Source organism: Mustela nivalis (genome assembly GCF_964662115.1).
Source record: "Mustela nivalis genome assembly, chromosome: 18".
Classification (NCBI taxonomy): Eukaryota; Metazoa; Chordata; class Mammalia; order Carnivora; family Mustelidae; genus Mustela; species Mustela nivalis.
The window spans coordinates 1,512,392-1,535,065 of NC_139037.1; the positions used below are offsets into that span (position 1 = coordinate 1,512,392).

The 22,674-nt window shown below is 54.7% G+C and overlaps 1 protein-coding gene across 14 annotated transcripts in view; it reads right to left on the reverse strand.

Moving 5' to 3' along the window:
* BANP (BTG3 associated nuclear protein) overlaps positions 1 to 22,674 on the reverse strand; it is a 118,474-nt gene that overhangs the window by 39,781 nt on the left and 56,019 nt on the right. For 9 of the 14 annotated variants that reach the window (XM_082711517.1, XM_082711524.1, XM_082711526.1 and 6 more), the window contains 5 exons: positions 21,014 to 21,253; positions 14,467 to 14,634; positions 9,850 to 9,980; positions 8,358 to 8,420; positions 6,998 to 7,036 (listed from right to left, as the gene is read on the reverse strand). In XM_082711517.1, the coding sequence (XP_082567643.1) occupies positions 6,998 to 7,036; positions 8,358 to 8,420; positions 9,850 to 9,980; positions 14,467 to 14,634; positions 21,014 to 21,253 (641 nt within the window). Of the gene's footprint in view, positions 1 to 6,997; positions 7,037 to 8,357; positions 8,430 to 9,849; positions 9,981 to 14,466; positions 14,635 to 21,013; positions 21,254 to 22,674 lie in introns of all 14 variants that reach the window. The other 5 variants (XM_082711520.1, XM_082711515.1, XM_082711514.1 and 2 more) reach the window with 1 other exon arrangement.

Below are 22,674 nucleotides of genomic sequence, written 5' to 3' on the forward strand. Positions count from 1 at the left end.
GACGGCGGGCGGCGCGGAGACGCCATCGGAAGCTTCGGGAAGACAGGCCGCGGCGGGAGGGGCCGGCTGCCGGCCAGCGCAGGAGCGACCCAACTGTCACAGGCCGCCCAGAGGCCACGCGGCGCTGCCCTCCGGGAGCGGTCGGCTCGGTCCCGCGGTCCGAGCGCGGCAGGGCTCGCGGGTGTCGGCGCCGGCCGCCCGCCGCAGAGCCGGAGCCCAGGACGCGCGCTCGGCTCGGGGTCACGTCAGGCCAGGAGCCGAGGCACCGCCGGGCCACCGCTCTCCCGCAGGACCCCACAAGGGCAGGCCCGGGGACCCCCGTCCCCTTGGGTTGGGGGGAGGCCCGGGAGTGCGCGGCCGGACTCTGCGGGCCCTGCAGGCGCCACCCACAGAGACGCCGGGTCACAGGCCGGGGAGCTCGGGGCGCGGCCGGGGACGCCGGAGACGGGCGGACCGACGGCTTCCCCGAGGAGCCGCCGGGGCTCTGGGCTCCTCCGCCGCAGACCGGGCGCCGCCATCTTGGATCGCCTCCGGGGCGCTACGGACAGCGCGCGGGGCCCAAAAGCTCCGAGAGCGAAGCCAGCGGATGACGCAGCGCGGGCGAGGGCGGCGCGATCCCGCCGCGGACAGCGACGGCTGAGAATCAGGGCAGATCAGCAAGAAGGTCCAGCCAAGTCCAAGTGCACCCATTACCGAGACCTGCGGAACTTCAAGCTAGGAGAAAGCGACCCATAGAATTCCCAGCTTTTTTCCCATGATCCTCTAGTCATGCAAAGTTAAATTAAAATTTTTTTTTCAATTTTTCTATTTTTATTTTTCCTCTTTGCTATTTTAACATTTTAAACTATCTTATCAATACATTTTTTTAAATCGTTTTTAATTTTCATCATTAGTCATATTTTATCCCTGCATTGCATTTAACCTTAATTTTTATATATAGGGCTTTTTTCCTTTAAAATTTTGGGATACAATTTCTCTATTAGATCAAAATATACCCTGGGGCGCCTGGGTGGCTCAGTGGATTAAGCCGCTGCCTTCAGCTCAGGTCATGATCTCAGGGTCCTGGGATCGAGTCCCGCATCAGGGTCTCTGCTCAGTGGGGAGCCTGCTTCCCTCTCCCTCTCTCTCTCTCTGGCTGCCTCTCCATTTACTTGTGATTTCTCTCTGTCAAATTAATAAATTTTTAAAAAAGCTTTAAAAAATAAATAAATAAAAATTTAAAAAATAAAAATATACCCTAAATGGAGCACATGGCTTTGTTCTAGTCTCCAGCCTGATCACACTCCTTCCTTTTTTTTTTCCCCACCAACTTCTTATCAATTCCTTTTTTAGAATCTTTTCTAATATTCATCTTTACAGTTATATACCATCCCTTCATTGTGTTTACCCTTATTTTTGTGTATATATATGTTTTTCTTTCTTTAAAATTTTGGGAGGTGGTTTCTTCTAACAGACCAAAATAGGCAGAAAGCATATTGGAGCAAACTATAATAGGTAATTTACCTAATATGGCAAAGGGAACAAGCATGAAAATCCAGGGGGCAAAGAGAACCCCCTCAAAATCAATAAAAAAAGGTCCACACCCCGTCATCTAATAGTAATACTTACAAGTCTTAATGACAAAGAGAAAATCCTGGAAGCAGCTCGGGACAAGAAGTCTATAACATACAACAGTAGAAATATTAGATTGGCAGCAGACCTATCCACAGAGACCTGGTAGGCCTGAAAGGACTGGCATGATATATTCAGAGCACTAAATGAGAAAAATATGCTAAGAATACTATATCCAGATAGACTATCATTGAAAATAGAGAGATTAAAAAGCTTCCAAGACAAACAAAAATTAAAAGAATTTGCAAACACCAAACCAGTCCTACAAGAAATATTGAAAGGGTCCTATAAGCAAAGAGAGAGCCTAAAAGTAACAGACCAGAAAGGAACAGAGACAATATACACTAACAGTCACCTTACAGGCAATATAACGGCACTAAATTCATATTTTTCAAAAGTTGCCCTATGTAAATAGAGCAAAATGCCCCAATCAAAAGACAGAGGGTACAAAAGACAGAATGAATTAAAAAAAAAAAAAAACAAACAAACAAAAAAAAAAACAAGACCCATCAATACGCTCTCCGCAAGAAACTCATTTTAGACCCAAAGATACCTCCACAGTTAAAGTGAGGAGGTGGAAAATAATTTACCATGCTAATGGACATCAAAAGAAAACTGGGGTGGCAATACTTATATGAGATACCCTAGATTTTAAGCCGCGGACTATAATAAGAGATGAGAAAGGACACTATATCATATTTAAAGGGTCTGTCCAACAAGAAGATCTAACATTTTTAAATATCTATCCCCTAACATGGGAGCAGCCAATTATATAAACCAATTAATGACAAATCAAAGAAACACATCAATAATAATAATAGTAGGGGATTTTAACACACACACACCCCCCCCTTACTGAAAGGGACAGATCATCTAAGCAAAAGACCAACAAGGAAATAAAGGCCTTAAATGACACACTGGACCAGATGGACATCACAGATATATTCAGAACATTCCATCCCAAAGCAACAGAATACACATTCTTCTCTAGTGCACATGGAACATTCTCCAGAACAGATCACATCCTGGGTCTCAAAGCAGGTCTCAACAAGTACTAAAAGATGAGGATCATTCCCTGCATATTTCCAGACCACTATGCTCTGAAACTAGAACTCAATCACAAGAGGAAAGTTGGAAAGAACTCAAATACATAGAAGCTAAAGAACATCCTACTAAAGAATGAATGGGTCAAACAGGAAATTAAAGAAGAACTGAAAAAATTCATGGAAACAAATGAAAATGAAAACACAACTGTTCAAAATCTTTGGGATGCAGCAAAGGCGGTCCTAGGAGGAAAGTCTAGAGCAATACGAGCCTTTCTCAAGAAACAAGAAAGGTCTCAAGTACACAACCTAGCCCTACACCTAAAAGAGCTGGAGAAAGAACAGCAAAGAAACCCTAAACCCAGCAGGAGAAGAGAAATCATAAAGATCAGAGCAGAAATGAATGAAATAGAAACCCAAAAAACAGGAGAAAAGATAATGAAACTAGGAGCTGGTTCCTTGAAAGAATTAATAAGATTGATAAACCCCTGGCCAGACTTACCAAAATGAAAAGAGAAAGGACTCAAATTAATAAAATCATGAGTGAAAGAAGAGAGATCATAAAAAATACCAAATAAATACAAACAATTATAAGAACATATTATGAGCAACTATACACCAGCAAATTTGACAATCTGGAAGAAATGGATGCATTCCTAGAGTATCAACTACCAAAACTGAACCAGGAAGAAATAAAAAACCTGAACAGACCCATAACCGGTAAGGAGATTGAAGCAGTCATCAAAAATCTCCCAACAAACAAAAGCCCAGGGCCAGACAGCTTCCCAGGGGAATTCTACCAAACATTTAAAGAAGAATTAGTACCTATTCTCCTGAAACTATTCCAAAAAATAGAAATGGAAGGAAAACATCTAAATTCATTTTATGAGGCCAACATTACCTTGATCCCAAAGACCCCATCAAAAAAGAGAATTACAGACCAATATCCTTAATGAACACAGATGTGAAAATTCTCACCAAAATACTAGCTAATAGGATCCAACAGTCCATTAAAAGTATTATTCACCATGACCCAGTAGCGATTTATTCCTGGGCTGCAATGTTGATTCAACATCCACAAATCAATGTGATACAATACATTAAAAAAAGAAAGAGTAAGAACCATATGATACTCTCAACAGACGCTGAAAAAGCATTTGACAAAGTACAGCATCCTTTCTTGATCAAAACTCTTTCAATTGTAGGGATAGAGGGTACATACCTCAATATCACCAAAGCCATCTATGAAAAACCCACAGTGAAAATCATTCTCAATGGGGAAAAACTGAGAGCTTTCCCCCTAAGGTCAGGAACATGGCAGGGATAGCCATTATTTCCACTATCACCACTGCTATTCAACATAGTACTAGAAGTCCTAGCCTCAGCAATCAGACAATAAAAAGAAATTAAAGGCATCCGAATCAGAAAAGAAGTCGTCAAACTCTCACTCTTTGCAGATAATATGATACTTTATGTGGAAAGCCCAAATGACTCTACTCCAGAACTGCTAGAACTCCTACAGGAATTGAGTAAAATGTCAGGATACAAAATGAATAAACAAATCAGTTGCATTTCTATACACCAACAAGAAGATAGGAAAAAGAGAAATTAAGGAGTCAATCCCATTTACAATAGCACCCCAAACCATAAGATACCTAGGAATAAACCTAACCAAAGAGGCCAAGAATCTGTACTAAGAAATCTATACTCATGAAAGTACTCGTGAAAGAAATTGAGGAAGACAAAAAGAAATGGAAAAACGTTCTGTGCTCCTGGATTGGAAAAACAAATATTGTGAAAATGTCTATGCTACCTAAAGCAATCTACACCTTTAATGCAATCCCTATCAATATACCATCAATTTTTTTCAAAGAAATGGAACAAATAATCCTAAAATTTACATGGAACCAGAAAAGCCCTGAATAGTCAGAGGAATGTTGAAAAAGAAAGCCAAAGTTGGTGGCATCACAATTCCTAACTTCAAGGTCTATTGCAAAGCTGTCATCATCCAGACAGCATGGTACTGGCACAAAAACAGACACATAGAGAATAGAGAGCCCAGAAATAGACCCTCAACTCTATGGTCAACTAATCTTCAAAAAAGCAAGAAAAAATGTCCAATGGAAAAAAAGAGTCTCTTCGACAAATGGTGTTGGGAAAATTGGACAGCCACATGCAGAAGAATGAAATTGAACCATTTCCTTACACCACACACAAAAATAGACTCAAAATGGCTGAAAGACCTCAACATAAGACAGGAATCCATCAAAATCCTTGAGGAGAACACGGGCAGCAACCTCTTCGACCTCAGCCGCAGCAACATCTTCCTAGAAACATGGCCAAAGGCAAGAGAAGCAAGGGCGAAAATGAACTATTGGGATTTCATCAAGATCAAAAGCTTTTGCACAGCAAAGGAAACAGTTAACAAAATCAAAAGACAACTGACAGAATGGGAGAAGATATTTGCAAATGACATATCAGATAAAGGGCTAGTATCCAAAAATCTATAAAGAGCTTATCAAACTCAATACCCAAAGAACAAAGAATCCAATCAAGAAATGGGCAGAGGACATGAACAGACGTTTCTGCAAAGAAGACATCCAGATGGCCAACAGACACATGAAAAAGTGCTCCATATCACTCGGCATCAGGGAAATACAAATCAAAACCACAATGAGATATCACCTCACACCAGTCAGAATGGCTAAAACTAACAAGTCAGGAAATGACGGATGCTGGCGAGGATGCGGAGAAAGGGGAACCCTCCTACACTGTTGGTGGGAATGCAAGCTGGTGCAACCTCTCTGGAAAACAGCATGGAGGTTCCTCAAACAGTGAAAAATAGAGCTACCCTGTGACCTAGCAATCGCACTACTGGGTATTTACCCCAAAGATACAAATGTAGTGATCCAAAGGGGTACGGTATGTGCACCCGAATGTTTATAGCAGCAACGTCCACAATAGCCAAACTATGGAAAGAACCTAGATGTCCATCAAGAGATGACTGGATAATGAAGATGTGGTATGTATACACAATGGAATACTGTGCAGCCATCAAAAGAAATGAAATCTTGCTGTTTGCGACGACGTGGATGGAACTAGAGGATATTACGCTGAGCAAAATAAGTCAATCAGAGAAAGACAACGATCATGTGGTCTCCCTGATAAGAGGAAGTTGAGAGGCAAAGTGGGGGGTCATGGGGGGAAGGGACGTAAAAAATTAATGATGGGACCGGGAGGGAGACAAACCATAAGAGACTCAATCTCAGGAAGCAAACTGGGGGCTGCTGGAGGGAGTGGGGAGGGAGAGGGTGGTTGGGTTACGGCCTATGGGGAGCGCTGTGAAATGTGTAAGCCTGACAATTCACAGACCTGTACCCCTGGGGCAAACCAACACACTGCATATTAATAACAATTAAAAAAAAACAACACCTCATGTGTATGTTCAAGATGAAACTGGAAACAGAGAAACTCCAATCTAAACAAGTGACTTAGGGTCCGCGGTGCTTCTCCCAAGGCTTTCAGAGGTTGCAAATACAACACACGGGGCGCCACCGTGCTCTCGTTTCTGAGTCCAGGGACACCCATGCTCCAGGCCCCATGCATGGCAAACACCAGGCCCCCACCAACACAACAGGGCCGCACTCGACTGCTTCGAAGCAGGCAGCCCAGCTGGTCTCGAGAACAAGAAGTATTATTGTTGTGACAGCAAATGAGCTCTCGTGGCTCCGGGTCTCGTGGTATCAGGAAGATTCTCCAGACTCTCTTTCATCATTTTCAAATACCACAAACATCTCTGTAACAGAAACTCTCCAAAACGGCATGGAAATATCAATGGTCCAAGTCACCGACAATCTCACTGGATGTTAGCAAGCTAGAACCTCCCCACCGGAGCACTCCACCTCGTAAACACGGTACATATCCCAAGTGTTCAACGACTATTCCGTTATGCTTTTTGTCAAAGATTTTTTTTAAGGCTGGTGACTGGCATTTTGCAATAACCTCCACGAAAACCCCACCGCACTCTAGGATATAACTAGTGCACAAACACGGCCGCCGACAGCACATGTGTAAGCTCACAGACGACAACGCTACAGGGACGGATGTTCCTCTACAAAAGAAAAAACTACATCACACCCCACAAAGCCACACATGTAGCCCAGAGCCCCGCCTGTGCACGTGTCCACGTGCTCCAAGACGTCCGTGGCTGCAGGGCTAGTACTGGCCTGTCCCCGAGGCTGATGCCGCACCAGCATCCGGCTGCCCACCCTGCCCCGTAGCAATGCCAGATCTGGCGACACCCACGGCAAGCTGGCATTAAGGGAGCGCATGTGAGCACTTACCTGCCCATCCTGGCCCACGTGGTGGATCTGGAGATTGCCCTGCAGAATGGGTGAAAAGGCAGAGATCAAGGACCAGAAAAACTTCCAGACACAATGAGACAGAGGCAGGGGCAACCGTGCCATCTGTGAATAAACAACAAAACTATGTGTACGAGTTCTACAAAAAGTCAACCCCTGTAACAATGAAACACCCAAAACAAAACAAAACCCGAGTTTACAGACTATTTTTTCTTATAAAAACCATCGTACCCCCCCCAGTACTGACCCCAAATGGGATTGTCATGTTTTCCCCCAAATTCAATTTTGAAACAACTTTAGACCGAGGAGAACAAGAAGTTGTTGCACAGCGCTGTCCCGTGTATTCGTCACCCAGGGCCCTGACGGGGACACCTGAGGCACCCAGGGGCAGGGCCCCAACCAGGGAGCAGACAGGACACAACATAACTGACCAGATCACAGGCCCACTGGGGTCTGACCAGGTGGAAATGCATTTTCATTTGTTTAGGAACAAATGACTGTTACAGCACTAAGAGGCTCTGCTAAAACTGTCTGTACAGGTAGCTTCGCTTTGACAAAGTATTTGTTAACGAACAAGTGTTTTGCGTGTGGGGACCAACCGAGGCTGTAACTTAGGACAAAGTAATTATCGACGGCATCAACGACTTCTTCTGATTCAGTGCACTCGACTCCTCATGGCCACAAACACTGGATTACATGGACAGGAGCGACGTGCTTATGAGATGTGAAAAAAGGGGCGAATTCATGAAATCCAAGAGATGTTCTCCTGACTTTTTGGGCAGAAACAGTATGAACACGAATGCATAACGGTCTCCCTCCAGGAGGCTACCGTAAGTTCCAGGGTGTAGTGAAGGATCCCCTATCCTGGCAGGCGTCGGGGGCCACTACCTGGGCCTCGAACCTCTCTGCGCCCCTACAAGGGAGCCCCCCGCCCTCAAGGGAACCCGGTGCCTGCGACCGCCTCCAGCCGCACCGTCGGCTCTCCTTTCCTGCCCAGCGCTGTGGCCACTGCACGAGCTGGCTGCCCTCCTGCCGGGGTACCCCCTCACAGGACCTGGCCAGCGCTCACTCAGCAGCAGGTCCTTACCCCCCCCACCCCTGCCCCGAGCACCTCTGGGCCACTTCCCTCTGGACGTGGCCTGCTGCCAGGCACTTCCCTCCTAATAACATGTCCTAGGTCCCTCTCCCCGCAGCCCCGTCCCCGACCACAGCGACCTCCTGAGGAAACGGGAGTCAGGTGGTCACTGCGGGAGGCTGTGTCAGCTGGGGACTCCCAGCCATCCCCCCTGCTGGACCACGACCACAGAGCAGGCCCAGGGCAGTGCCGGGGGCCTCGACTTACCTCGCTGTCCTGCGTGATCTGCACCTGCTCACCCTGCGGCACCTGCGCGATGTGGAGATGGCCCTGTGGGATCCGCAGCAAGAGAAGACACCAAGAAGCATCAGAAGAAACCCAAAGCCACAGGAAACGAGCAACGCTTTCTGAAGCTCTTGCTCCGGATTGGCTGCTGGCAATTCCAGACCACTAAACCCTGAACAGCGTAAGAGAACATGCGGACGAGGCGGGGGAGCGCATTATCAAACAGCCTCCCGAAACCACCAAAGTTCTGGTCTGTAACAGACACACAGCACCGCAATGTTCTTAAAGAAGCAATGGGGCCCAGGAACAATCTGTTCCATCTTCAAATGGTACCAAACAGGCAAATTTAACCATGGAAATAGCATTAGGAGAAGACGGGAAACAGAAAGTTCCCAGAAAATGAGAAGAACTTTTTTTTCCACCATCCTGTCAACCTGGAGGGACCAGAAAGCCCCCGGAAGCAGCAGGTGGTCCTCGCGGTCTGGGGTAAGAAGGCCACAGTGCTGTACGGGGTCGGTGGGAGGGGCCGCACTGGGTGTCTACCCTGAACGTGGGTCAGGCAAGGTGTTTAAATCAAGAAACAAAACTACTTAAATAGGTCAGTCAACACCAAGAACCCCGCTAATACGCCCTTAGTGCTGTGGGGGCAGGCAGGACCCCGCCCGGCATAAATGCCAGCAGGACTCAGCGCCGCTGCGAACGTGCTGCTGCGCTGGTTCTACTCCAACCGTGCAAACGGGACCGAAGCGATCCGCTCCAGAACCCCTCAAAGACTCTGCCGCTAAGACGGGAGTAAAGGCCTTGGTGACAGTCAGTCACACAGAGGACTCAGCATCCTCCTCTGGAAGGTGAAGAAAACCCCTCGAAAAGCAGTGGTTAGCAGCGTTCCGGAAGCCCACCTTTCCAAGGCAGCACGCCAAGTGCAAGGTCAGACCGGGGCCCCTGCGACTTGCAGGAGAACGCAGCTCGGTGGGACGAGGACGTCCGCAGGAGCCAGGGACACGATGAACGGGGCAGCTCCCTCGCGACACCCCCTACTCTCCTCGGCCACAGGGCCCCGTGATCGGGAGGACTTTTTACCCGGGCCGGGCCATGCAAAGCAGAATGCGGCGCTCACAGCCTCCACGAGCTTAGCGCACGTCACACCACCCAGAGGAAGGGCTACGCAGGACTAAAGGTCCCTCCCTTTCTCTCCGGACGCCAGAAGATGACTTTTTCTTCCCTCAGTGGAAGGGTGCCTGTTTCTGAACTGAGAAACTATCAACAGGGCACCTGCAGTGCACAGCAGGACAGGCCACAATGGGGACAGCTGAAGACCCAGACCTCGGGGCAGACGGCGGCCTCCAGGGTAGCACATGCAAAGGAGACGAAGGGGCCATGGGGCATGGCCCTCCCCACTGGCCGTGCCCCTGCCCCAGCCCCAGCCCCCTCCCCACATCCCTTCCGGAGGCAGACTAATGAGAAGGGTACATACTACTTGGACCTGTCCATCCTCTCCGATCTGGTGGATCTGGACCTGCTGGGCGCCGGCCAGGGCGTAGTGCAGGGCCTGCGGCGGCGGCTGCGGCAGCTCACCGGTGGGGGGCGGGGTGCTCATCACGGTCTCTGCGGAGAAGGACAGAAGGCCTCAGGCACCAGCCCGAGAGGGGCGGCCCCAGCCCCGTGCAAGCCTCTGGGCTTCCTTCCCTCCCCAGCCCCACATCCCCACAGAGAAGAAAGGGAACTGCTCCTCCCGAGTCCGGTCGACAGGTCCCAAGGGAGGGCCCACGGCATCGTCTAGAGACCGCAGTTCTAAGGGCGGGGGAATGGAGGTTTCCGACCTGTGGACACAAGGGGGCTGAAGGACTGACTGCTCGGACAGACGCTTCTCATCTGTTTGTTAAATGACGTGGCTCCGGAGTCATCAGCAAAAATGAAAAGGAATAAAGTTGGTAATAGTCTGCTTTACGCCAGCAGTAAATAATACTTGTTCTCGGACAATTAAACTCACGGGGGCGGGGGGGGGGGGATCCCCAACCACTTCTTTCAAGATACATTTCCAGTAAAACCTCACTCCCTTTGCTTAATCCAAAATAATACATTGTGTCGGCGTGTTGTGAGTTCGTTTCAGCTGCAACCTTATCTTAACAGAACTTTCTTAAACACTTAGAACATTAAAGCCTCCGAAAAACATTCTGATTTTGTGTGTACAATTTTCTGCAGAGAATTATGGCAGACGGAGAGTAAAAATGTAAACACGCATCACGGCAGGGCGAGACTCAGTGTGAAGTGAATGGAAGGAGAAAAAAGATGTAAAATGTCTGCTTACCCAACGGAAGCTTTTCATTCTTTAACAGCTTAATGGTGGGCATTACGGGGACATGAAACATATAATCCACTGAATACGTCTGCATGCGAAATGTTAACCCTTGCATTATGTCAGAAATGACATCCTTTTCAATGATTTCAAAGTATAATGAAAACTTCTAGCTGTCAACATTTTAAAAAGTCAAGTTAAAAATACGCAAGGAAGAATACACATTCTTAAAGAGGGTATCTGACCAAAACATTTAAGTTCACTCTGCTAGTTAATAAGAATTACATAACTGAATAGATTCCCAAATCATTCTGCTCTAGCGTTAATAAAAATTCACTGATCTAGGGGCGCCCGGGTAGCTCAGTGGGTTAAAGTGGGTTAAAGCCTCTGCCTTCGGCTCAGGTCATGATCTCAGGGTCCTGGAATCGAGTCCCACATCAGGCTCTCTGCTCAGCGGGGAGCCTGCTTCTCCCCCTCTCTCTCTCTGCCTGCCTCTCTGCCTGCTTGTGACCTCTGTCTCTGTCAAATAAATAAATAAAATATTTTTTTAAAAAATCACTGATCTTGCCAATTCTCTATTGGCTCCAATAAAGGAAGAATGAGTCCCCGAGGCTGTAAAGACACTGCAGAAGACAGGCCATGCGGGTATGAGGTCAATGCTTTCCAAGGCTAAGATTCAAATTACTGAGTCTACCAGCGAATCAAGAGCTCCCCACAGTCATTCTACATAAAGAACAGTTTCAGTCCACGTCTCACAATCTGTGCTGACATCAAAGTCCAGCCAAGAAGCTGTGCTGGATGCTTGTTTGTGATCGAGCCGACACCACTGACCCTGCGAAGGTTTCAGACCGCAGCGCCCGCTGTCAGAGCGCGCAGCAGAACGGCCACTCGGAGGGCCTCCCCCACCTGCCTGCCAGCCTGGCTCTTCTCCACATCTAGAAGAAAGGCAGCTGCACACACAGATGGGCTAATTCTCCGCAAGCCTAAACTACTGGGCCCCGCACAGACACCCGTGAGGACTTAAACTCCCTGATGAGGCCTGCAGGGCGGGCACAGAGCGGCACGGCCAACAGTGAAACGCAGCCATCTTTCCCTCGAGCACGTCCAACAGCTCCCACGCTGCGGCCAGACAGGAGAGCGCACTACCAATGTTTTAATAAACTGATTTTGTAAACATCCATGGACACTAGTAATTTTAGTCTGTGCTCACAGGACAGCACGAAATCAGCTTTAAACAGAGGAGCCTGGGCTCAGAATTTCCTTTGTAACACGTATTTGGAAGTTCTTTTTTTTGGCTGCTGATAATTCAGGAGTAAGCAAGGCAGACGCAGCTGGAGTCACTAGCCATTCCAAAGTGAGCCAGGAATCCGGGAATTTTCCTGATTATTTCTGTCACCGCCTCAGACTTGCCTGAGGAGGCAGGGAGGGAGCAAACCGGACAAGGACAGGCCCCAGAGCCCCCCAGAGCCCCCAGAGCCCCCCAGAGCCCCCAGAGCCCCCCCAGCCCCCAGCTACTTCCCTTTATGTGATTTTAGTCAGGTGTGCAGCACAAAATCAGAAACAATGACACCGACAGAGATTTACGAAGCCATGGACGTTTTAGGGGTGTCTGGGGGGCACAGCTGGCTAAGCGGCCAACTCTGTCTTTGGCTTAGGTCATGATCTCAGGGTCCCCATGTCAGGGTCAAGGGGTCCAGCCCCGCACCAGGCTCTGCACTCAGCATGGGGTCTGCTTGCGTTTCTCTCTCCGTCTCCCTGTCCCCCTCACCCCAGCTCTCACATGCTCGCTCCCTCAAATAAATAAATACATCGTTTAAAACAAACAAAAAAAAAGCCATGTATTTTTTTTCTCAAGTTTGACAAAAGAAAAATACATGTTTTGTGTTTCTCTTGCAAACTCCATTCCAGCGCCCAGCAGGAAGCCTACAGCCGTGAGCGGACCACACAGGAAGCAGCCCTTGTTGTGACTGGAGAGCTGCACAGACACCGGGGCACGGAGGCCTTGGCGGAGGCGGCCAGGTTCTCCTGTGGGACAAGGACACCTGGGCACAGGCGTGATTCCTTCCTGAGGACACGGGCGGGCCACGAGAAGCATTGCCGTGTCCTGTTGTTCATCAGTGGACATGGTCTATTCCAAACAACACGTCCTAGGACCCCCGACTCACGTCCCCACGTGTCGAGTCTGCCCCGGGGAGCGGGCACTGGACATGCGCTCACAGGACGGCTGCTCACCACCCCCGAGAGGCCAATAGCACCGGAAAGTTACTCAAACCCAAAGCCCCTTAGAAGAAATACCGAAATACGTATAAATAAACAAGCAAAGTAACTCAACTCCTGATCAACAAACTACCGTCAGTTAAAAGAAACACTAGTGACCGAAAGAGAAGGAAAGATTCCAAATACACAAAATGTCACAAAATCGCCAACCGCACAACAGAACTCAAACCTGCATGCAAGGTAAAGCCACTGGGTCTCCATTCGGGGTGAGAAGCAGGGTGAGGGCTGGCCGGCCCCACAACCCCACCACCGATGGGACGTGACACTCGCACACCCCGGTGTGGGCTGGCCTGCAGGCATCCCTGCTACTTGCTGGAAACACGGACTTGCAGGGTTGGGCGGACTGAACCAGAAAAGGAACGGAACCTGATTCCCGGGGCCACTCTGCCTCGCCAGCACCTCCAGAGACGGGCGCGCACCGCGTCCACAGAGACAGCGCCGTCCTGACATTCCTCCTCTGGCATTCGGGACACGCACGGACGGCCAACTGCGCATCCAGCTCTGTGTTCCACCACCTGGACCCCAGGGTGAGGAGGACAAAGCCCACCTCCCTGAACTCTCCAGACCCATAGAGGCAGTCGACTTCCTCAAGGAGAGACGGCTTCCGCGCGTCCCCCAGTGGCTGCCTCCGAGTCCCCAGGACAGACCGGCTCAGCGCCAACAGAAAGGTCTAGACTCCCCACTAGGAGGTTCTTCAGGGCGGCCGCTCACAAAGGCAGGGCTTTGAGGCACAACGTGTGTGGCCACCTCCCATCTTCGGGAACTGCTGGCAAGTGACGCCCAGAACGACAGGAGAAAAGCCGCTTCCTGAGGTCGCCTCAGAAGGACAAAACCCTGCAAGAATGTCCGGCGACCCGGTCCCCACCGTGCTTCGGAACAGGTTCCAGCCGGCCCTGACCGTGCTACCCCGGGACCTGGGACCTGGCCCCAGCCACGGCCTCAGGTTCTACGAGCCGTCGCCAAGGGAGCTTCTGGGGAGACTTGGTTTTCAATGTTCCCGTTAAGCTGCTCGGAGACGGACTGGTGAAAAGCAATACTGAAACCACACCGGTTCCCAGGGAGATGTTCCTAGGGGAAAGCCAGTCCTCCGCCGACACTGAAAGAAGAGTCTGGAAGGCCCGTTTTCTTGTGCACAAGTGGAACTGAGGCGCTACACTGAGAACAGTAGTAACGAACACCGCAGTCCCACGTGCACCCCCTTCCCCTCACCGGCTGTCCCCATACGGACCCCAGGGCTCTGCTCGGGACCTCGGCTGCAGGACGTGACACAGCGGCTCACCGCCGCAGCTGCCACCATCCTGACTGAGCTCCTCCTGCCGCTTCGAACGCAAGCAGGATGAGGAAGACGGCCAGGCCCTGCTCTCCAGGCCTCCATCCAGAACACTTCCAGGAGGGCCCCCCGGCAGTGGCCCACAGGAACCCGACCGCAGGGCGCACACAGATGGGGCCTCTGGTCACGGGGCTCCACGTGGACACCAGGACCCCGTCCCCGGGCCCCCGGGACGGGACAGAACATACCTGAAGTGCTGTACGAAGACGAGGACGGCGTTCTCCGGGAGAAGCTCTTGACGGCCAGGCTCTGGCCTCGCTGCTTCCGCCGCCAGGCCGTCCGACACTTGGAGTCGATGCTCTGCTTGATCCGGTACCAGTCGGACTCCGTGATTCCGAACTTGTAGAACAGGTGACCTGTAAACACAGCCGGACTGTGGCACCAGGAGGGGCGGGCCTCCAAGCATCCGGCGCAGGAGCGGCGCGGCCCGAGCACCGCCCCGGCAGACACCTGCGGGGCTCTTGACGCATTCCGCTCACTTACGCTACAGGCAGCCGACTGGTCCACGCAGCGACGAGCGGGGTGCTGGGTACCCGGAGCCTCCGAGACACCCACGCGTGACTCTGTCCGCTCCCGCGGACAGAGTAACACGGGGACATTACCCCCTCAACGCCGAGAACAGAACTGGGGCCCGTGACCCCATCGGAGCCCCATTCCCAAGAACCAGCTCGCCCTCTCCTGGGCCTCCGTGCCTGCAGCTCTCCCCCACTCCCGCAAGTCTCTGCTCAGACACGACCTCAGTGACCCTGCCCCTAACCAGCCCGAGGGACCCGAGTCCCTCCCACCCGCACCGCCAGCCGGCTCTCCAGCACCTCCAAGAACTGACGTATTTACTGTTCAGTGCGCCAAGAGCCCAGACCCTGGGCACGCGGCACACGCTTCCGTGCCAGCAGACTAACTGTGGTCACAATTCATCCAAAGACACTCTTCTGTCACTGCCCGGGTCTGACGCTGGCCTCTAGGACTCGGTCCGGAGGAAAACTCAAAGGGCACGTTACTCTTCATGCCCGAGGGCCCTGCACACCCTGGTGGAGGGCATCTCCTCACTCTGCTGCCCACGACCCCAGAGGGCCCACTTCTCACCATGGAGCATCTTACTGGCGCCCACATGTGTTCACTTCCACGACAGAGCCCTCTCGGCACACACACCCAGCACCAGAGACCCCCGCCATCATCCACAAGGAAACTGGGCATGAGGGAGACCACCGAGGAACGGGTGGCAGACAGAGACCCTCCCTGGACACTTCACCCCTTCTCTGGGCCAAGGCACAGTCACGAGCATGGGAACAGGAAGACACCTCGTCTACACGGTGACCTCCTCTCAAGCCGGCTGGTGAAACTTCACTGGTTAACAGGAAAATAAAAGGACAGAATCCAAAAGTTGAAGACTAAAAAAAAAACGGGGCTGAACAACACCGATTTGACTGCTGGGAGGGCCGTGTTTACGCCGTCCACTGAGAGCTTAACTGACGCCCGCCCCCTAAAACCTCCTCCCGCGAGCCCACCGCCCGGAGAACCACCAGGAGAGCTGGTTTTCCCGTATCCTATGGAGTATCGCGTTTCTTCCGTCATGTGCTAAGACCAGATCTAAACACAACAGCCCAAAGTCCCATGACCTACATCAACAGGGACCCGGATGAGAAACACTGATGGAAAGAAAAGTGACCCGGTCGCTCCGGCAGCTCTTGTGACCCTCGTGCGCAAGAGGAAATACACACACGGAGTGGCCCCTTCTTTGCTTTCTGGTGTTCGGGTCGCCTCTCAAAGAGCCACAGACCAGTAATCAGTATCTACCAAGTGGCCGCCACGTGCCCCATGTGGCCTTGAGTGCAGGGGCGCACTGAGAAAGTCCGGGCGAGTTGCCAGCACTGGTGACAGAAGCCCAGCTCCCGGGCAGCGGTGCTCTCCAAGACGAGAGAAGAAAACGCAATCACGGCCTCCGAAGGGCCCCCAGGCCAGCGCCACAATGAGGAGGAACATTCTAGCCCGTCTTCCTGCCCTCAGACCCCCACACTCAGGGAGGAACCTTCCCGAGGCCTCTAGGGGCTAATGACATGCTGTGAAATTTTGAAAAACGCGTTAGGAACAGAAACGACTACCTACAACACACACAGGCATACGAGCAACGAGCAAGAACGTTACTATTTAAATTCAACTCTGTAAAAACCAACCAGCCGTTCAACACCTGGCTTGCACGCGCTCGTGCGTCACAAGCCGTCCGTCTCAGTCCTCCCTTGGCCTCACGCTACCCACTCCTTCCATCAGCAGCGCCACCTGCCACCCCCACTGCACGCGCCCGCGGGGACAGCCCAGCGGGAGGAAGGCGCCCCCCACGGTGCACGCCACCCGGGCTTCAGCTCGGCCTTCCTGAGCTTGTCAGGGCGGCGGCCGGGGGCCTGAGACCCTGCGCGCCCCCAAGACAGCTGCGTTCTCGGCCACGTCTCCGCCGGCACCGAGCAGCCCCACTTCACAAGCGCTGGAGGAGAAACCTCGGTAACGAGGGACAGAAAACTCACTTTAACTGCCTTTTCACACTGTTGAAGCCTCTTCTCTCTTGCGTTATCTGATGCTTCCAAGAAAACCTCATGAGCTAAGAATGCCAGGCCCCCAGCTTCAGTTCGTCTCCAAGTATCAGTCAGGAGCGAGACACGATCCTGAAATCCAGGCCTCCAGGCGCCCACCCAAGCAGAGCAGCAGTGGCCACAGAAACCCCAGCTCCGGCCCCCTCTGCCCCGCACGGCACCGCCCGCCCGGTGCGCTGGTTCTCCCGACCTCCGTCCACGAGGCCGCCACCACGGCGCCCGGGCAGGAGACATGGCAACCAGAAGGCTGCTCCCAGGGCTGTGCCCCAGCACACGGGGTCCCCAGGAAGCTGCGGGGTCTGGGTCATCCTCAAGGCGAGCCGCTTGTCACCTCACCGTCTTGGAGGAGAACGCTCAGCTGCCCCCAATACACCGCCTCCCCAGCGGGCTCCACGGCTTCCCGGGCAAGCTCTCCGGCTACCCCCCCAAAGATCCAAAGCTCCATCAGCGTTCACCGCCTTCCCACTTCCCGGAGCACCCGTCCTCACACTGGGGCTATGAACTGTGAGACCCGACGCCCAGCTGTGTAACACGGAGCCCCACAAGGGCCGAGGGAAAAAGGAACAGAGCTGGCCATCTCCCGTCCGTGGTGGGTGGCACGGGCCTTATCAGAAAGAGGAATGAGAAACATGATCACTGCTCGTGGAATCTCGAGTTCAAGGACAAAGAAAAGCAGAAAGCGGAGCGCCAGAATTCATGTCCCAGAAGGAGCCTCAATAAGGCCTGACCCAGAACAACAAGAGAAATCTTTAGCCCGAGTGAGGGAGCAGCCAGCGTGTCTCCGCGTACTGTGTGTGTCTGGTATCCTGGGCTCAGAGCCGAGGCAGCCCCCGCTCCCCGACAGCAGAGAAGCACAACGGGAGGGGCCCGAGGCCCCTCACGGCCTTGCATCCAGGCGCCCCAGCAAGGGCCCCAACAGTCTCCCACACGGGCTGACCACACCTGCCTCCCAGCCCCAGGCTCACGGTGGCCCCTCAGGGTCCCCAAACCCACCTGCCGGGCTCCCCTGGGGCAACTGTGTGACGCACTATGGCTGATTACCAAGTTCCAAAGAACCCAGGCCCCAGGCCCCAGGAAGTGTCCCCCAAAATGCATGTCCTTCCCAGGACCTCAGAACGTGACCTCCCTCAGAAGCCAGGTCTCTGCAGACGGGGTTAATTAAGATGGGGTCAGAGGAGGAGCGCACGAGGCTCTCAGTGCACCATGATGGGTGTCCTTCTAAGGAGAGAGGAGAGACACCCCACAGGGAGGAGACGGGCGAGTATCAACACCGGGGGGTGGAAGCCGCGTGGGCACAAAACCCCAGCACCAGAAGCTGGAGGGCGCCAGGACTCGCCCCTTCCCTTCAGACACTGCGCGGTCAGACTTCCAGCCTCTGGCGCGGACAGAGAGCCAAATGCTGCCGCAGTTAGCACCGCAGGGGGCTGCGCCCGGTGGCAGGCGCCCAAGACGTTCCTGCACCCCAGTACCCACAGCGGCACCAGGACACACACAGGCACGCGCCGCCCAGCCTCTGGGTGCCCTCATGGAACACGACCTCCGGCCGGGGCGGCTGCCGGGGCAGAACGGGCCGGCCGCCGTCCCCCGAGAGAGCAGGACCCGAGTCCCGGTCAAGTGCTCGGTGGCCTCCTGGGGATCTCTCCTCCACGTCTGCAGGCTTCCCGGAGGCCTTCCGAGACGGGGCCGAGACGGGGCCGTCCGAGCGACACGCACGTTCCTTGTCTGTCCAGCAGCCCCCCGGGGGGCGTGCTCACGGCAGCTCAGCCTGCGCAGAGGTGCCGGCCCCGCCAGCGCGAGCCTAGAGCAAAGGCTCTGAGCTCGGCTCCATGGGAGCGCACCAGCCCTGGCGTTCTCGGGGCCATTACTCAGATGCTGGCCCCTGCTGGGGAAGTCACCGGAATGCGCTACTGATGCTTCGGGCACACTCTGTAAGGTCGGGTTGCCCGAACCTGGGGGAGCCCGGCAGCTCCCAGGAGCCCCGAGACGCGCACACACTGGGAAGCACGTGTGCTCTTCGGGGAGCAGCTTCCGCCCTGCCTCTACCTCTCGGAAGACCCTCGCTCCCGCACGACAAAGGCAGTTCGTGGAAACAGCCTACCGTACGCCTCGAAAATGCTCCTGTTTTCCCCAGTAAGACCGGACAGAGCAGGAGAGACAACATCTGCAGGAGCCACTCTGTGCGGGCGGCACAGGCCCCCAGTGCTACCCCACGGCCCTGCAAGGCCACTCTCCGCTCTGGGAGGGGGGCAGGGGGACCGACCTAGGGTCCCAAGTCGTGGCTCAAACCCACTCCTGCTTGCACGTCTGCACCCCAGGACCGAGCTGCGTGGGGCTTCAGAGAGGCCACAGGCATAGGCGTGGACCACCAGATAGGGGCTCTCCCACCGGGGCCACCGACGGCCGCTCCCTGCTTCCCAGCCAAGATGCCAGACACCACCTCCTCTGAAGACCGCGTGCTGACAGCCCCTGTGGTCGCGGACGGACAGCCCCTGTGGTCGCGGACCGGCAACCGGTCCCTGGCAGAGCTGCGGAGCACAACCTGCAGACACCCCCTCACGAGCGTGGCGGGCCCCCGCCCCGCAGCCTGCGCTCCTCCTGCCGGGCCGCACACACAGGCCGCAAGCCCGGAGTGGCGGTCAGACGGCTCCTCCCAGGACACCGGCCGCTACCACGCCTGGCCTGCTCTCTCAGCAGGTGCCTTCCTGGAGGGCGAAGCTCCGTGAAGGCAGGCCCCACTTTCCGGGGCAACACTCGCTGTGGACAGTCCATCTCAATTCAAGATACACCGTCATTCATAGCAAACTGCACACAGGAAAGCCAATGTGCGCGTTCTAGGTCAGGAACTCCTCCAGCCTGAGGCCCCACAGGGCTTCCCTTGCGTGGGAACGAGACCGGGCCAAGTTCGGTGCTTCTGCAAAGCAGCTGCCTGGAAAGCCAGCCCCCGGACAGCTGCCGCCCCAGAACCCTCCTGCCCTCCCTGGGCCCCCACGAGAACACGCAGGCGGCCCAGGCTCCTGCCAATACACGCTCAGGGCCCCGGCACTTGGCTCCGACGCAAACACAACCATTCTGCTTAGAACTCAGAAGCCGAGGACGGTAAAGGCATCCTCTGCTACAGAGAGAGTGGGCGCTCCCCCACAGCACACAGCGCTAATGCTGACCTCCGGAGTTCCTGTTCAGTCAAGCCATGCGCCTGTTTCCAGAACCCTGGGCTCTATCTGTGACTCCTGCTGCACGCAGCAGACCCGGGCTGGACGCCCCATCGGTCTCCCAACACAGCCCTGCTAAGACACTGCCTGTCCTTCTTCAGTCCCCCTGGAGCTCAGCTGCCCCAGACCCTCCCTCCCCGGAGCTCAGTATCAAAACCAGCACTACCGGCGGAGGTGGGGGAGGGGGTCCAGTCACTCTGGGCGCAGACACGGGTGCACTTCCATCCCACAGCAGCTCGCGCCCAGAGACCTCCTAAGGGGGCTGCAGCACCTGTGGGGGTCCCCTGCCGGGGGTCCAGCCCAGCTGGCACACGTGCATAGGGTGCCTCGGCTTGACAGTCTGCGTCATTTCACTCCCGGGGTCCAGTAGGCTCCATGGAGGGGACAAGCCCAGGGCGGGTGAGAGGCACATAAGTGCTGCCGAGGTCACAGGCCTCCTGCACCCCTGAGATGTCACCAACAGGATACAGGGACGACTGATTTGAATGTGGGGTGCTCTTCAAAGAGGAGGAAAACCACAAAAACCGTGGGGACATCAGGACCAGTGTCAGGAGATCTGCCGGCCATGGTCAGGGAGGTGGGCCTGTAATGACACAGCCGCACCTGAAGGGCAGGAGGCGGGCGGCACCGTGCTCTTGCCATGGGAAGCCCAGGAAAGGCCGCACTCAGCGGGGGGCAGAGGTTGGCTCCGGCCCTGCTCCTCCCCGAGCCCCAGAGCCATCTGGGGACCAGGGAAGCGGGTCTGAGAGGCCTGCGTCTCCCATGTCTCTCCCACGGCAGGCGGCCGCGACCCCTACTGAACACGCTCCACCCACAGACTCGGGAGGAGGGGCAAGCCCAGCCCCCTCCCCGACCCCAGGGCACGGTCCTGACTCGCCCAGAACGCTCCCCCGTAGGACCCCCGACCCCGCACGACGGGGCGGGAACGAGGACGCCGCACTTACAGCGGATGCCGTAGATGGTGAGGGGGTCGAGCTGCTTCTTGCCGTGCTTGCCCTGGCCCGACAGGTTGGACACGGCCTGCACCTCCCGGTGGAACAGGTAGTCCAGCAGCGTCAGGGCCATCTTCTCGGCCGTGCGGCAGTTGGTGCTGATGTGCAGCATGTCCGAGGGGATGATGGCGCAGCGCACGCGCATCTCGGGGTTGTTCTCGTCGCCCAGCCACGTGCCGTTGGGGTAGTCCTCTGCGAGAGAGAGAAGAGGCGGGTTCCCGTCAGCTCGGGACCGGGCTCGGCACAGGCGCGCTCCGGGGAGGCTGCTGGAGAACTGCTCCCCAGGAGCAAGGGGGTGACCCCTGGCGTCACCGAGGACACGTGAGGAACGGAAACCACGCAGCATTCACACAAGGGCCACCTTGGTGTCCACCGACCCATCGCAGGGAGACGGACGGGCCGGCCACACGGAAACCCTCTTCTGCCTTCCCGACTGGCTTCCGCGGGCCGAGCCCTGCCCCACTAACTCATATACGAGCAAACAGGAGGCAGCGCGCCCTGCGTGCGGGCCGGTCTGTGGCCGGGGAGTCAAACGCACACACCCAGAGCTCCGCGTTCAGGTCGGAGAGGGATCCCCTCTGCCTTCGACAAGGCCACAGAGATGATCATGACACAGACACGGCGCCGATGCGGAAAGAGAGGCAGGGAGTGGACGGGAGAAACCTCTCTACCTGGGGTGCCCCCCCAGGCCCACGGGCACCTCACCAGCTCACTGTGGGAGAAGCGGGGGACACTGTGAGACCTAGACCAGCCTCCCAGCCATCCCCTGGATCCTGAGCGAGGCCCCCAGCAAGGGGTCTGGCTTTGCCCGACCACGGAGGACCATGGATTCCATCACCGTAAACAGCCGCCAGTGGTCAGAGTGGCCCAGTGTGCGTGCAAAAGGGCTTCGTGTTCGTCAAGCGTAACACCAACTCAAGGGAGCCTCAACCTTTGGCAGAAGGAAGCTCCACTTAAGATCCCAAACCCGGGGACCCATCAGTTCTGCTAAGAAACTGGCGGCTTCCCCAGCAATCTCTTCTGAGCCGGACTCCGAAGCCGGGGCAGGGGGGAGAGCACACCCGCGTGAAGCAGCCCCCGGGGGAGAGCAGGGGTGCTAAGCAGGGGGAGGCCTCCTCCTGGGTGGCTGGGGTGTGAGAGGGACACCCACTTTCTATCAAGTGGGCTGCTAGGTCACGCCACGGCCAAGCCGGCCCAGCTTCAGATCTCTCTCGAGCTTGATTCCAAAATGTCGTGATGCCGGCATCCCCATGACCCCTGGCAGGAAGAGGTCCCACCAGGAGCAGCCAAAGGCTGGAGCAGAGCACGTGGCCACTCAGCCGTGACTCACATGCCCCACCCCCTTGCAGAGAGCCTCTCCTGGCTGAGCTCCCGCATCACGAGATCTGCGAGAGCCTCCGATGAGGCTCGGCAACCCCATCTAGGTGACCACGTCGCCCACGGGGACCGGCCAGCGGCTGAAAGAACTGCTTAGTGAGTTTGAGGCCAGGCGCCTGGCTTTAGCTGAGGACAGAAAACCAATCACAAACCCGATTATCGCAACTGTGAATGAGCCACCGGGAGGCAGGCTCGTTTCTGAGAACACCACGGCTCTGGGAGTGACGGCGCCCCGG